Raw genomic sequence first — 13945 nt, 5'->3', positions numbered from 1 at the left:
CATATTAAAAACACCACATAGACATATAAACAACATTAAAAACTGGATTTTCAAACAAGAACTGATGCACAGTCACAGGTGTATGTATATATCTGATTTCACCTGGTTTGTAGTTCCAACAACTAGAATGCATTGCAGAATTGCACTTTCATGGACATTGATTCTCTATCGTGTTAGCATGTATGCTAATGAAGTGTTGTGTTTCTGTTATAGCCGTGCATGGAGCCCGTCAAGAGGAAGTGATTGATCACCGGCTGACAGACCGCGAGTGGGCTGAGGAATGGAAACACCTTGATAACGTATGTGTGACCAGATGCTTTCTTCCTTTACACTGCAAAAAATGCTTTTCTTACTCAGTATTTTTGTCTTGTTTCCAGTCCAAATTACTACAGATTCTTAAATCAAGATGCATTCACTAAATTAGTAAAATGCCATTAGACATTAGGTCTTGTTTTCTGGGGGAAATAATCAAAATGAAGTGAGTTTTTGCTTAAAACAAGCAAAATGATCTGCCAGTGGGGTCAGAAAAATAATCTGAATTCAAATGGAAAACAAGATTATTTTTCTGACCCCATGGACAGATAATTTTGCTTGTTTTAAGCAAAAACTCACTTTATTTTGATTATTTCCCCCAGAACACAAGACATAATGTCTAATGGGATTTTACTCATCTAGTAGATGCATCTTGATTTAAGATTTTTTTTTAGATATTTGGACTGGAAACAAGACAAAAATACTGAGTAAGAACATCTTTTTTTGCAGTGTATCATCTTTCATACATGCAACATGAGCAAAAGAGTCATTAACTCTGCTAGGGGGAAAACAAGTTTTATCATGTCAAGATGGTTGCTGATCCAAGCTGGTCGAACAACCATAACTTATAACTTGATGGTGCAAAACAAGACTTGGTAGTCCAGCTGATACTTCAAATTATGGACACAGGAAAGTTGTATGGGAGGGAAAGCTAAAAAACAAGAGCACTGTGTCAGATTGATGGAGACCTGATGGTAGAACTGGATGGGCTTGTTTACACCTGGCTATCAGATTTGTTAAAGCGGATCAGTTTACACTTGCCCACATATATGTGTGTGTCCCCGCAAAACAAACAAAATATCTTCAATTCCCGCGCTATTTGCAACGTCAGCGAAAGCAACAGATATGAGCTGCATTTCATTGACCATCAGCTAATCTCAAAGACCGCGATAGGAGAGAGAGCGGCATCAGCACTGGAACGATCATTTAGTCTCACTACTTTTAATGAAGATGATAGTGTTTTGAGAGTCTGCGACGTACTTTCTGCTTTATTTGTGGCAGTTTGCTGAAGAGATACACAGATTCATCGTAATATCTGGCTATAATGTGTCATATAGCCGTAAAACGTTTATCTCACACGTTTATTTTCTAACATTTTGGGTAGGGGTGTCCATGGTTAACCGGTTAACCGATTAACCGTTAAAAATTGCGTAACCGAGTGAAACATTTTGCTCGGTTAATTTAGTTGTAATACATTTTTGCACCACCAGAGACCGCTAGACCAGTTTTCTAATATGAAGCAAAAGAAAGAAAGAAAGCGCGCGTCCGAGAGTGAAGGCTGTGCGCGAGCCAGAAACAAACATAGTATCCGCGCTACTGATCGCAGCACAATAATATCTGTCTGCAGAGCCACAGCTTTACCCCAGCAGTTACCCGCGCATGCGTTTACCGTTACATTAACCCATACATTTTGTATTATGCATTTCCTAAACATGTACTTGCTAATCAAACACTTTATATGAACAAACTACTAATCAATAAAACACAATCGGTCTTCCGACCTTTTACTATTGTGTTGATATGCGCGAGGGAGAGAGAGCAATACAGCGCTCGTGTTGTTTGAAGGCGGTGAGAGTGCGCGCGCGCGCGGCCTGGGCTCTCTCACTGCTTGTTCTTATGCGCCCTGTCCGCTGATCTTAATAATTAGTTGTTACGACGACTTATTTGTTCCCTCGTTTTAATAAATCGTGGACACGTTGAACTAATTCCCTCCCTCATTTTGATTAAACGAATTACAACGTGGCCAAAAAACAGACTTTGATATTATTAATTAGTGAATGCTAAAGACCTATTTTTTGTGAATTGGTGAATATTCAGGTGAATTATTTCGTGGCCACGAATTAATAATTATTAAACTGTTTTTCTCACTAGTGAAAATAGCTCTTCAGTGAAGGCCGACTATTCTCGTACATCTTTTTATTCCTTTTTTTTTTCGTGTGTGTGTGAATTGGTGAATATTCAGGTGAATTGTTTCGTGGCCACGAATTAATATTACCTCAGCACGTTTTACAAGACCCTTCTCGATCGCAGCGGTAACGAGCACTTTGATCACTTAAAAAACAAAATATTTCAGCGCTAGATCGCCTAAAAAAAAACGAACGAAATGAATGCTCTGCTAGTTAACTGGAGATGTGTTTTTTTATTTGTATTGGTAACGTTATTCATCCCGCGAGATGTTTCAAAAGTGGTGGGGACAATATCGACCTTAGAAAATAGTGGTGCTGGGGACATGTCCCACCCGCAAATTACGCCTATCTCGGGGTTGCGGCGCGCACACTGTGGTTAACCGAGTATTAACCGCTAAGGGCCTCGGTTAACGGTTAATGAAAAACTTGAAAACGTGCAGCCCTAATTTTGGGTAAAATGTACATGTGGTTTCAACAACCAGATGCATTTAGGCTATTGTTGCTTAAAGGGTTAGTTCACCCAAAAATGAAAACTATGTCAGTAATTACCCTTTCGTTCATCTTCAGAACACAAATTAAGATATTTTTTATTAAATCTGAGAGCTGTCTCACTCCTCCATAGGCTTCTCTGTAATTGAAAGTTGCCGGCCCAGAAAATTAGTAAAGACATCGTTAAAATAGTCCAAGTGACTACAGTGGCTCAACCTTAAGGTTATCAAGCGACGAGAATACTTTTTGTGCGCAAACAAAAACTATTATTTCTTATCCTTGACTTTATTCAACTCGTCATGTTCTTCTGTGTTTCTCTGAGTGAGTTCACGTAGTGTAACAGCGCAGCGCTTCAGAACGCAGGCTCACTATTGGTCAGCATCACACACATGACCAGCGTCGGCCAATAGTGAGCCTCCGTTCTGACGTGGCTATCGTATCTGAGATAACGCATGAAGTGACCAGGTCCAACAAGGCCTTTGTGTCGCTCACATCACTGTTACCTCCCCTTGCCTCAACACAAACTTCCCCTCACTCAAACACATATTGAATAAAAAGGCCACAGATGGAGAGAGGACGTTCCCACCGGAGAGAGCAGCTGAGACGAGGCCTGCAGTCTGTGGAATCAGGCTTATTCTGGACGCCATCCAAATCTGAAATAAATACAGCCAACAACATACTCAAAGAGTGAGGGATGGCATCACATGGATGAGGGGAGGTGTGTGTGTGTGGAAGACGGGAGAGAGAAGGAACAGGGAAGAATGAAGTGTTTTGGATTCTCCCACTGGCAGCGCAGATGTTGCGGGGATATTGTTGCTTAACCTCTCACTGCAAAAAAAAACAAAAACTTACACATTCAGAGAATTTCAGAGAGAGAGAGAGAGAGATTCAGACATTTCCCGGACATGTCCTCTTTTTGGACCTACAAAAATGTGTCCGGCCGGGATTTCTAGATTCACCAAAATGTCCAGGATTCGGCTTTTGCTTTCCACAGTTGTCGCTTTTTTTCTTATTGCTTTAGGTCCCGCCTTCTCGCACGCCACCATTGGTCGGTCGGTCATGTATCTCAGTCATTGCCCTCAGCTCCACGAGAGCACAAGAGAGAGACAGAGCTTGTCAACAGTGGCACATGCACAGCGTAATAAAGCCCGACTGTAAATTCACAGATGATTTACAGAGAAAATTGTGTTTCGGTCAGGATCAAATACGTACGTGTCAGTGTCAAATAAAGGTGCTAGCGGCCCACATGAGGAAAGTATACAAGAGAACATCAGGAGGACTGAAATCATTTTTTTACCGAAATAGTGTAGTAGATTTATTATTTTATTTTAACCTATGGCCATGAATAGAAACAGTGTCATGTAAAAGGTGTAAAAGCTAAACCATTTTTTTTATTTGTTTGTTATTATTCGATGCGGGCCGAAGGTTGAATGGAAAGGTTGTTTTATTTTATGTATTAAAGTACAATAACATAGTTACAAGGTTGTGAATGCATATGTCAAGTATTTGTTGATGCATTCACCAAGACCCCCCCCCCGTATGTTTAGCATACGAAAACATACATAAATTAAACATACATTAAACCTATTGAAATAAATTTTAAATTAAATTAACTTAACTTATAACACAATAGCCACAACAATAATATATGGTCACCCTAGTTTCAGATAGCGTCTCGATTCCTCTTTCGCGTTTCCTTGCCCTTGAACGGACACATACACACACAATTATGTCTAAATACCCGTCTCTGCGAGTATGGCGAGGTTATGTCAAGAGCTGAGAAAGAAAGCGGATGTTTGTCAGTTTATTCTGTCTTAAAGTGACAGTAGCCTAATACTCCTGCTGTTGTCTGTCTCATTAATGATAATTAAACAACAAAATACAGCTTACAAAGATACAACTATATTTAATTTCTACAGTGAACAAATTGTGTTGTTTTAAATTTAGGCTTAATTATTCATTTCTGTACCTGAATACTACTGTTAGACTTTGTAACTTTGTTCATCTCTGCTTGTAATTTGTGTATTCTTATTTTATCACTGACTGCTCACTTGTTTTTAATAATTCAGATTGAGCTGATAATAATAATTCTTTGAGATGATCATGTTTTGATTACGTGTTTTTTCTTTAATTGCTAATGCTCTTTTTACACACAGACTGAACAAAATGAAGCATTGCTTGGTGATTGGTTGAGCTAAACTGGTATTATCTAATTGTGTAGTTAAATTTAACAGCTGACAGATATTCAACATAACTCATGTGTGAGACAGTCTAACAGAAGGACGGACAAAACCATTGAAATATCAACTGATTCTTGTCATAATTTATTACCATTTTCTAAACTAGAGTGAATAAACTGCTGAAATGTTGAAGGTGTCTGAGTAAATGTTGGTGTGACTGTAACTGGTCTAAAGTTGCTCTTCCACTGTTTTCCATCCGCTTCTCCCTGTAGTTGCTGAACTGTATCATGGATATGGTGGAGAAGACTCGGCGTTCGCTCACGGTGCTCCGCCGCTGCCAGGAGGCGGACCGCGAGGAGATGAACCACTGGATCCGTCGATACAGCGACGTGGAGGATATGAAAAAAGGTGTGAGCTCCTCCCAGCGGCCTCCTCCTCCTCCTCCTCCTCCTCTTCCTCACCACAACTCTTCCTCCTCCAACACTCCTAACAGCAGCGACACACAGCCGATAGGTACATGTACCGCTGCAGATCCTCGGCACGCAGCATGACATCTCATGCAGAAAGTTTCCATCAGCCAACATATCATAAAAAATCTAACCTGTTTTCTTTTTAAGGCCAGTCGGCATGTGATCCCACATTTAGCACACTAACATTACAGTGATGGGGAAAGTTACTTTGAAAAGTAATCCATTACAATATTGCATCACTCCCTTAAGGTGAGACACGGCAGGCAAAAACATAGATTTTTCATGCAGTGGTCAGTTTTGAGATTTTGGGCTAGTTTACTCCTTCAATATGTGTTCTATCAAGCTGATATAAAGATAACATTGAAAATATACATTAAGATGTTTATTTTATTACATTTTGTTTACTTGCGGCAGTAAGTTTCTCCTGAATTTACCAAGAAGTCAGCATTCCAGCGCGACACGCCGAGATCCGTCTGTTCACTGAAGTCTGTCGTGACCCGTGTCGTTGTAAAGCTCTCCTGCACAACGCTATCCCAAATATGGGCATTTCCTTTCTATCAGTAAATAATCGTGAATGTCCAAAGGGGGATTTAAAGCTAACGACGCAATCTCATTTAGAGCTATTTAACTCTTTAACTGCCGTTTTTCTGTCATTCTCCAGTACAAACATCTCAGCCTATGTAGCACCTGTGTACACCAAACTCTCCAGTTATACATTTAACAGTATTCTGAAGATATCTTCAGAGGGATTTGTTAATAAATCATTCCTGGCCTGATTTATGTGACATTTTAATAAAAAAAAAATGGCGAAAAAAAAAAAGTTTTTTAAGGCCATGGACAGTATATTGTGATTTCCTAGGTAATGAAAGCATATATCCTGAAATCCCTCTGAATTTGTTTTTTTTTCATCTTGCGTGTAAACAATATGAAAAAAGAATTTTGCACTTGGCTTTATCATATGTTCAGATCTATCTACCGAAAATATATGCAAAATCGTGCATATTTAATGAGTGAATGCCTAATTTGCATAATTAAACATACAAATTTCTAAAACTTGTAATACTTTTTTTTATATACTTGTTTAAGTAATCAACTAAGGAAGCTTCATGGTGATATCTATTATTTTAAAATTTTACCCTATTAACCTGTAGTGTCTCACCTTAAAGAGTAACTAATTGCGTTACTTAGTTACTTTTTTAGAAAAGTAATGCGTTAGGTTACTTTTGCGTTACTTATTTTTCACTCTTACCAGCTGCAGAAAGTGGTTTCCATCAGCCAACATACCCAAATAATCTAATCTGTTCTCTTTTTGGGACTAGGCATGTGATCCCACATTAAGCACACTAACCTTACAGTGTTGGGGAAAGTTACTTTGAAAAGTAATGCATTACAATATTGCTTTACTCCCTTAAAAAGTAACTAATTGCGTTACTTAGTTACTTTTTTAGAAAAGTAATGCGTTAGATTACTTTTGTGTAATCAGAATACTTTTCTGACACACTCTTACCAGCTGCAGAAAGTGGTTTCCATCACCCAACGTATCAAAAACAAATCGAATCTGTTCTCTTTTTAGGACTAGTCGGCATGTGATCCCACATTTAGCACACTAACCTTACAGTTTGTCCTTACCTTGGCGTCTCTGTAACTTTATCCAGCGAATCCTTGTCTGTCACAGTCTGTTCCTAGAGACCCACAGTAGTGCATTTGGGTGTCTCTGTAAGTTAACACACCTTATTCCAATCAACAGGTCAACAAGATATAGTGATTTATGGTTTAAATCAGGTGTCGGATAAGCGGGACATGTGCAGTACTCTAGGTTCCTGGGAATAGTCACTGTCCTAAGCAGGCATGACATAAAGTTTCCGGCAAAGTAATTTTTCTGTTGTCATTGAGAGCAAAAATCGTGCATGACTCTGCCAGTCACACGTTCAGTGTTTATAATACAGCGATGAGGGACAGTGGATTTTTCCTGTGGAAGGGGCGAGCTAGTATAGGAGTGCAGGGGCGAGGAGTGCAGGGGCGAGGAAGGGGCGAGCTAGTATAGGAGAGCTAGTATACGATTGAACAAAGTTTACAAAGAGTGACCGTTTTTGTTCATGTTTTTTGATCATCGCTGTTGTAATGTATAATTGGGGAGCGAGCATGTGCATCCATCGACAGGAACATACATTAGCGGAACTGTCTGTTTTACGCATTATTATTTTCAACAAACCAGATTATAGATGCATCATCAGATTTGAGATCCAACCGCGGGTGGAGAACGGTACGGTTCGTTTTTTTTACCGAGAACCGTTACACTCCTACTACCTAATGCGAAGATGACACAGAAATATAAACCAAGCAGCCAACAGAATTGTTGCTACTTGTTATTGCAGTCATTAGGGAAGGGTGCGTCACACTTGGTAAGGACATGGTTGTCAAACTCCAAGAGCGTGTCATAATTTTAGATGATCGGCAGGGTTTTTTGGTGCTGTCTATGGCTGATAAGAAGCTTTTCTCTCACCCCAGGAAAACTCAAGTCGCTCTTTTGATGCTCTTTTACAGAAATCCACAGAGATTTCTTGCACCGGCCCCCTTCAGGATACCTTCCCGAGGAGATCTGGAGAAAGGCTGGTGAGTCAACCGGACAGAGCATCGACTTCCACACATGCACACCAATATATGACCCTGGACCACAAAACCAGTCACATGGGTCAGAGTTTTAAACATCACATGAAAGCTGAATAAATAAGATTTCCATTGATGTATGGTTTGTTAGGATATGACAATATTTGGCTGAGATATGGAATCTGGAATCTGAGGGTGCAAATAAATCAAAACATTGAGAAAATCTCCTTTAAAGTTGGCCATTTATGTTGGCGATTGTGCTGCATTCACTCACAAAAATAAATGTTTTATATATTTATGTTAGGAAATGTACAAAATATCTTCATGGAACATGATCTTTACTTCATCCTCATGATTTTTGGCATAAAAGAAAAATCGATCATTTTGACCCATACACTGTATTGTTGGACTTTTCCACATATATACCCGTTCGACATGTGACTGGTTTTGTGATCCAGGGTCACACATATGCCAACTGGCCTGCAGGGTCTCACAGCTGTAGTTATGCAAGGCCAGGAGGTCGTTGAATGTCATTAGTGTTCAGAGATCTCCATCTGTCACGGCCATGAAAGACAACTGCAGTTGAATCTGCAGTGATAATGCAGAAACCTGCGGTCAACAGCAGATCAGCACAGGCAGAGCCGACAAACGTGACCCGGCCCGGGGAGAGAAACAAACAGGGTTTGTACAAGATGCTCAAAATGCTTGAATTTGACTTTTTGAAATTTAAGCAACCCTTGAAAACAGCCATTTTTATGAAAAGGTACTAATTTATGAAAGACAATATATGAGAAATTAGTGTTTGATTTCATCGATAAACACTCTTTTCACTCAAAATTAACGCCGCAGTCCGTCTGATATTGATATAGAGGTATTTCTCATGGCTATGAGCGTGATATTTCTCATAAATATTCAAGTATATGATACATCTTTCGTTATTCAGGTCAGTCATATATTGTCATCGTATCCTTTCAGTAGAGGTCGACCGATAGTGGATTTTACCGATAACGATAGCTAGGTTGGGCCATACTTGCCGATAACCGATTAATGAACCGATAGTTTTTAAAATTGATACTGGATAAAAACAAATTGCACCTTAATCATTCATGTTAGTTTGATGGTTAACAAATGGTAAACAAATAAAAACCTTAATTTAAAAATGTATTAGTACATGTTAATTAACAAACAAACAATGAACAATCCTTATACAGCAGTTATTAACCATAGTTAATGTTACATATGGAATTTTATTGTAAGTGTTATCATTTCATATCAATCCAAACAGTCATGCTTAAAGATGGCCAACTTTAAATATCTACAACGCCAGAGCATTGAAATGACAAATATTACATGTATAGTCTCACACTTTTGCTTCTATTTTATAAACACTTGATGATTATCTAATCAAAATAACAAAATACATATTAAAGTGATGATGAAAAAATAACCGAAATCGAATGCTTTTCTGATTTATGTTTCTGTCGGCTGTATGAACATATCAGTTTGCTATCTTACATCTCTAGCTTTAAATATGCAACTTCTCTGCATATTTAATGCATAAAAGTGACTAGCTGGATATAAACTAATGCAAATAGATGTTAACAATTGTGACATTAAACATTCGGTTCGGACTTAGTTTATTTTTGTCAGTGTTTTTACCACTTGAGGTACTGGTACTAATGTTAGCGTCCTCTCAGCCTCGAAGGCAAACAAACAAACTGTTGTACTGTTCTTTCTCTACTAATGCAGCATTTAGTCAACAAATTAATCGCTTTATAATGATATGAAAAAATACCTTTTAGCTGTTGGTGGTTTAAACGCGCATCTGAGCGCTCTCCACGCAGCGTGTGCTCTCAGTGCAGCACGCAGAATCACGTGTGGAAATAAACACGAGGCATCAGCGATAGTTTTTATTACACCTCTAGAGGCCGCTCTTGTACTGCATGATGCCAGCAGAGCCTTCTCAGCTCTCTCTTACTGTGTAATGAATGACAGCGCGCGCTTCTCAGCCGCTCCAGAAACGGACGCAACCAGGAAAAACTATCGGTATGTATTTTTGCCGATAACGATAGTTCCACCAATCAACTATCGGTGCCGATTAATCGGCAAAACCGATGAATCGGTCGACCTCTAGTTAAAGTTACCAGTCATTGCATGTGCCGCACTTTATTTGCACCATTTTGCTTATTGGTTTATTTTTTGTTTATCTATTTACCTTCTTCTGTTTTTTTTTTTAGAATATTAAAGATAATAAAGATATTGTTTTATAAGTGAGATCTCTGATTGTAGTCCTAGATTGTAGTAGTGCTTGAAAAGTCCTTGTAAGTTCATTTTACAGTATCTGTACGAACCCTGAAGAAAGGAGAGTGAGGGGAAACACGGCCGGATTGTTCTTGGATTATTCTGTTTTATTATAAGATATTAAGGGGGCTGTACATAAGCCTGGTTGGCCATAATGGTCACGCATAATACTGATGAGGTCAGCCAGAGCACAGGTGGTGTCACTTGCTCAGAGGTCAAAGGGCACTTATTAATTGTGACCCACACCAGTAACATTACAGCTGAGTAAAATCAATATGCCATTACTAATTTATTAAACTGCTGTTGTCTGCAAATCTCAGCTGCATTTTCACTGTGACAAAATCCCTTTTAACTGCAGTTGTTTTTCATGCAGGTTCTACAAGTATCCCACTCTCGCCAGCATTAAAGCAACTTCAGAACAAACAGGGTGAGTAACGGCACCCGTATTACACCTGTACTACTGTTTATTTTTACAGTTTATTGCATAGGTGGCCCCTGAAGACTTAAAGGGGTGGTATAATGCCCTTTCCACAAGATGTAAAATAAGTCTCTGATGAGTGTGTGTGTGTGTGAAGTTTTAGCTCAAAATACCCCACAGATATTTTTATACAATGTTAAAATTGTCACTTTTTGAGGGTGAGCAAAAACACGCAGTTTTTGTGTCTGTCCCTTTAAATGCAAATGAGCTGCTGCTCCCGGCACAGGGGGCGGAGCTTCAAGAGCTTGTGTGACATGCACTGAACATTACAAAAACTTTTAGCTTTTATGTTCAAACCCGAGTCAGATAAAGATGGAGAGACTCGATAAGAAGTGACAACATGTAGAATCAACAGGACATTTCTGAATGGATAGTTGATGCATTTATGAAGCTGATGTGGAGTTAACTATCATCTAGTCATTGATTAGCATATTCTGTCTTGATAATCTATAAATCATTTTCAGGGGGCGGGGTTTATGTAAATTTTAGGGTTAGTGATGTCACTAACCCGGGAGGAATGTGGTGTAGTCTCTACCAGCCGTTTGTTGTAGTCCTTAAAAAGCGATTTCTGTAAAAGCAAATATCTCCCTTTGCTTTAAACTTTGAGCGTTGTAACTTTGCAGATGTTGTTTATGCTCAAACAGCAACATTACACACTAACTAAAGTTAGAAAAGTCAAATCATAATCAACCACCCCTTTAATGGAGCTCTCTCAGGTGTTCGTCCTAAAATCTCTTATCCAAAAAAATAAGTCTTGGAAGAATTCGATGCAAAAATGTTTGAGATGTTTGATGGCTGGCTGGCAAATCTGACCATAGTTTGAAGTATTGACAGGCCTTTTCTGAAAATTCCAGAGGTAAACTGAAAACTGAGATGACTAAAAATGACATTTCATAAACTGGTAACTTGGGTAAAAATAAAGTCTGGGAGAAATAAATGAGATATTAAAGTCGTGTCAGAATTAATTTTCTTACCTGTGAGTGTCTAGATTTTGATGTCCTTCTGCCTTTGAGGCCTGAAACTGAAAAGAATACAAGAGGATAGTAGAAAGAGAAAAACCTTGAAAACCGACGTATCCCTGTGGGATTAAAACGTTAATATTGCCGCCCCATGGTTTCCATTATGTGCCAATTGCTTTAGCATCTGCTCCCAAGTCTCCTTGATAAAAATTAATTAAATTTGCAAACTAATTTTAGTGGTGCATGCTCCGAGTCTGATTAAGCCGTCTAGTGTTTTCAAAGATACTGAGAAATTGGCGAGAACCAAAAAGATGATGAAGAGAAAAGCAAAGAAGTGAAGAATGAATGCATGAAAAAAAAAACGAGGAGATGTGTGTGGGAGGTGCGGAGAGAACAGACTGAATACTAACTAGCTTTCCAGCTGAGACAGTAGTGATGTAGATTTGAACACACACACACACACACACACACACACACACACACACACACACACACACACACACACACACACACACACACACACACACAATCAGTCAGTAGCCTGAGGCAGAACTCTATAGAGAATTGAATGGAGGGTGTGTTATGACAGATATTTATGATCACAACCAGCTTTCTAGAGTAAACACACTATGTAGCAAAGATTGTAGTGTGTGTGTGTGTGTATATGCCCTGCAGCAATAAACACATGCATTAACAGAACACACAATATACTGACAGATTCTGAAATCATCCACATACTCTCTAAACCCCATAACCCCACAGAACAGTAGTTTTGACAACAAGTTATTGACATTAACTTTTTTCCTCACCAGCCACTGTGGTTTTCCAAAGTTACTAGTCACTCAGCATTTTCACTGGCCATAAATTTTACATCCATACAATGAGGAAAAACTGCTATATAGATATTCCTAATATTACCTCATAATTTGTCAGCAGGTTTATTAGGCTGCTGTCTCTTTAAGAGCGGACGCACGGATCCATTACACTGTTACACATGCGTTTTATTTCTCAACTGTTCATGTTCACTTAAAACAGGACTGACTGTGGTTACGTGAATACTCGTCAAGACCGGCATTTTGACATTATTTTGTGTGTATTTGTCTGTTTAAGCGCAATAAACAGCGATAAAGAGCTCAATGTGGTTCTGAGAGGCGGCTTTATGTGCCGCACTTTTGGGTTTGAGCACAAAATCTGCAGGAATGAGTAAAATTATGTGCAATCCCTCACCGAAATTCAAGCCCTGTAACACCAACAATATTCATCCGCAGCAAATGAAAGGAATGAGTGAGGAGAGGCGGGTTTGTGTGTCACTCGCTGTCAGAGAGAGAGAGAGAGAGAGAGAGAGAGAGAGAGATAGAGAGAGAGAGACGCTGGTATCGTGTGTCTATTCTGTGTGTATTCGGAAAATTTGTTTTGGAAACATTTCAGATTTTTCAATATTGATATGTATAGAAAAATCACTATTTTTGAAAAATACTACATTGCACTTAGTTTATTATTTCAGATGCTTTTTAAAAGACTACAGTTGAATATGTCTATACTTTATGTAAAATTGGCTAGTACTTCAGCACTGAATGCAATAGGAGTATATATACATTTTTTACACTCTGCTTGTCAGTGCAATCTGTGCTTGCTTTTTCACCAAATGATACATACAATTCTGCATTGGGTTTTTGCCCAAACAGAGCCTCTCTGAAGGCAGCGTGTGTGTCTGCTACTGTCTGGATCCTCTTCACATTGGGAATGTGCCTTAAAATGTGGTTTAGGTCACCGAGCTCACTCGCTTTCAGAGCGTATGCTAAATGTTCACATTAAAAAGGTTAAGGAAAGACACTGCAGCACAAGGACCCCTAATGTTAAGACACTCTCACACCTGCATGTCCTGAAAACACACACACACACACACACACACACACACACACACACACACACACACACACACACACACACACACACACACACACACACACACACACACACACACACACACACACACACACGCACTTGTGGAACAAGTTTGCCACAACAAGTCATCCTGGTTATCCACTTAGTGAAAAATATGAAATATTGGTAACACTTTACAATAAGGTTCATTAGTTAACATTAGTTAATGTATTAACTAATATGAACTGACCATGAGCAATACATTTTTTACAGTATTTATTCATCTTTGTTAATGTTAGCTAATAATAATACAGCTGTTAGTTCACAGTGCATTAACTAATGTTAACAAACACAACCT

The 13945-nt window shown here is 38.9% G+C and overlaps 1 protein-coding gene across 10 annotated transcripts in view; it reads left to right on the top strand.

Moving 5' to 3' along the window:
• The window catches only part of cbfa2t3 (CBFA2/RUNX1 partner transcriptional co-repressor 3), a 74521-nt gene that overhangs the window by 55472 nt on the left and 5104 nt on the right, over positions 1-13945 (top strand). For 6 of the 10 annotated variants that reach the window (XR_014029636.1, XM_081358796.1, XM_081358801.1 and 3 more), the window contains exons 7-10: positions 214-299; positions 5161-5401; positions 7903-7971; positions 10640-10693. Coding sequence is in view for 8 of the 10 variants with exons in the window: in XM_081358796.1 (XP_081214922.1) it covers positions 214-299; positions 5161-5401; positions 7903-7971; positions 10640-10693 (450 nt within the window). In the remaining 2 variants the exon portion in view is untranslated. The remainder of the gene's footprint in view (positions 1-213; positions 300-5160; positions 5402-7902; positions 7972-10639; positions 10694-13945) is intronic. The other 4 variants (XR_014029635.1, XM_081358798.1, XM_081358797.1 and 1 more) reach the window with 1 other exon arrangement.

Source organism: Scardinius erythrophthalmus (genome assembly GCF_964197995.2).
Source record: "Scardinius erythrophthalmus genome assembly, chromosome: 2".
Taxonomy (NCBI): domain Eukaryota; kingdom Metazoa; phylum Chordata; class Actinopteri; order Cypriniformes; family Leuciscidae; genus Scardinius; species Scardinius erythrophthalmus.
The sequence above is the reverse complement of the archived record's forward strand: the minus strand, read 5'-3'. Positions and strand labels throughout refer to the sequence as shown.